The 2,401-nt window shown below is 54.2% G+C and overlaps 1 protein-coding gene across 2 annotated transcripts in view; it reads left to right on the top strand.

Annotated features, from left to right (window-relative positions):
- Positions 1 to 530: 530 nt before the first annotated feature.
- The window catches only part of PDCD6IP (programmed cell death 6 interacting protein), a 70,340-nt gene continuing 68,469 nt past the window's right edge, over positions 531 to 2,401 (top strand). For both annotated transcript variants that reach the window (XM_004377335.1, XM_004377334.1), the window contains exon 1: positions 531 to 857. In XM_004377335.1, the coding sequence (XP_004377392.1) occupies positions 649 to 857 (209 nt within the window). In that variant the 5' untranslated portion in view covers positions 531 to 648. The remainder of the gene's footprint in view (positions 858 to 2,401) is intronic.

Raw genomic sequence — 2,401 nt, 5'->3', positions numbered from 1 at the left:
ATTCGGTTTTTCCAAGTGACTTAACATTCTTTCATCCCAAGCACTCTTGTTTTTTCCTTCCCGATACTTTTGTTCACCTGTTCGGGGTTTGTGACCTTACCTGGCTGTAAAGTTGAACAACAGCAGGGCTCTTGCCTACTGGGTTCCCAGTCCACTTAGTACATGTGCATAGCAGCCCGTCAATATTAGCTAAATGAGCTACCATAGATCACAATGACCCTGAGGCGCAAGGACTTGGACAGCTGGCCACAAACTCTCGCAGGTGGCAGTAAAAGGGGTCCTTCACCGGGAAGTTGCTGGGGTAGGGGAACAGGCAGTAGTACGGGAAAGCACTCGCTCCACCCGCCAAGGCAGTAAGGAGGAAAGGGATAACTTCTGAAGCGTAGAAAGCCACGGCCTCCTCGCACAGGACCGACCCAAAGCGACCGGGTGAGCGACGCAGATTTCGCTGTCACGTGACCGCGGGCGGCGCTCACGCCCTGCGTCGGGAGCGCCTGCGCAGAAGCTCCCGGAAGTGGCCGGGGCTCGGGCGCAGAGTGAGTGCCCGTTCGTCGGCCCGTCCGTCCGCTTGTCTGGTGCCCCGTGCGCCTCGGCCCTGGTCGCCGTCCCGCCGTCCCTTTGACCCGAGCGGCGGCCGAGGCGCTCGCCATGGCGACGTTCATCTCCGTGCAGCTGAAGAAGACCTCGGAGGTGGACCTGGCCAAGCCGCTGGTGAAGTTCATCCAGCAGACGTACCCGAGCGGCGGCGAGGAGCAGGCCCAGTACTGCCGCGCGGCCGAGGAGCTCAGCAAGCTGCGGCGCGCCGCGGTCGGCCGCCCGCTCGACAAGCACGAGGGCTCGCTCGAGACGCTGCTGAGGTGGGCGCGGGGCCGGGGGGTGGGTGTCGTCGGCCGCCTTCCGCCCTCGGCCGCCTCCCTCACGCCCACGGCCGAGGCTGGGCCGCCCCGCCCGGGCTGGCCGCGTAGGTGTGGTCGGCATTCCTTCCTGGTGAGCGGGGGCCGCCGCGGACCCGCTGCCGGCCCAGACCTTAGCCGGGCTGAGCGGTGCTTACCTCCGAGGCGCTACCTGCCACCTGCTGCTGCCCTGTCTGGCCGCGTTTACCCAGGACGAGTTTCCTTCACCTTTTTTGCGTCTCTAACCGAAGACTGCTCGGTCCACCCCCGTTTATGCATCACAGTCTTAGGACTTCTCGGGCAAAATTGGTTTCGTAGTTGCTTGGGGGAAATGGGGGAATGGGGATTCCGGACCAGATGTCTGTCTCTCTTTACATTGTCCACTTGAAACGAGCCATCTTTCTAAATTCCTCATAATCAGATAATACGGGGAGTTCCAAAAGTTAGGAGCTACAATTATTTGAAATTAGACTTGAGTGACATAATAGAGGGTTGGAGGTGGGTTGTCTAAAGTCAGTTTGTTCACATAAAGAACGCACAGAATAGAGTAAATTTGTTATTCTGACAAATGCTTATTGAGCTCATGCTGTATTTTATGAGGTTTCCTTTTGTGATATTGTTAGTTACAGTGACAGGAGCTTTTTATAACACTGTATAAACATTTTCACCTACTTTGTTAATGATCTCATTTCCTGCGTGTAATCTTGTTTTAATATGCTGTGCTAGGATGCAAGTAGCAGAAATGCAGGTTAAACTAGCTTAAGGTAAGAAAATGGTTACTGAAAAGGAACCCTGGTGGAGCAGTGGTTAAGCTCTCGGCTGCTAACCCAGAGATTGGCGTTTGAACCCACCAGCTGCTCTGCAGGAGAAAGGTGGCAGTCTTCCGTGAAGATACACAGCCTTGGATAACCTATGGGACAGTTCTACTCTGTACTGTAGGGTCACTCTGAGTCAGAATTGACAGGACGGCAGTGGGTTTGGTCACTGAAAAGTCTAGGAATATTGCTTCCTTAGCTTGAGGTCATCTTGCCTCCATGATGGTTTCTTTATTAGGTGAACTTTGTTCAAGTCGTGGGAGAGATGGCCAGCAGCCACCCTAGTGTAATTATAATGGTTCGTGATGCTCCGGATCTTACAGAAGACAGTGATTTTCTCGTTGTTGGGTGCTATCAAGTCGATTTCAACTCATAGCGACCCCACATGACGGTAGAGCTGCCTCGTAGAGTTTTCTGGGCTATATTTACTGAAGTAGATTGCCAGGTCTTTTTCCCAAGGAGCTGCTGGGTGGGTTCCAGCCGCCAGCCTTGCAGTTAGCTCAGCTCCTGTGGTCTTTTGGCAGTGCTTTTCTTAGTGCTGCGAGAAGGCCATAGGAGGCCTCTGATTACCTTGGCTTGCACCAGTTTATAATGGTGGGAAGTGGGTTAATTTAATTGGTTGTCTAGGTCACCCAGGAGCTCCGGTGGTGCAGTGGTTGTGAGTTCGGCTGCTAACCGAAAGGTCAGTTCGAA

The sequence above is a fragment of the Trichechus manatus genome, unplaced genomic scaffold (genome assembly GCF_000243295.1).
Source record: "Trichechus manatus latirostris isolate Lorelei unplaced genomic scaffold, TriManLat1.0 scaffold00049, whole genome shotgun sequence".
Lineage (NCBI taxonomy): Eukaryota > Metazoa > Chordata > Mammalia > Sirenia > Trichechidae > Trichechus > Trichechus manatus.
This window is presented reverse-complemented; position numbering and strand designations above follow the sequence as displayed.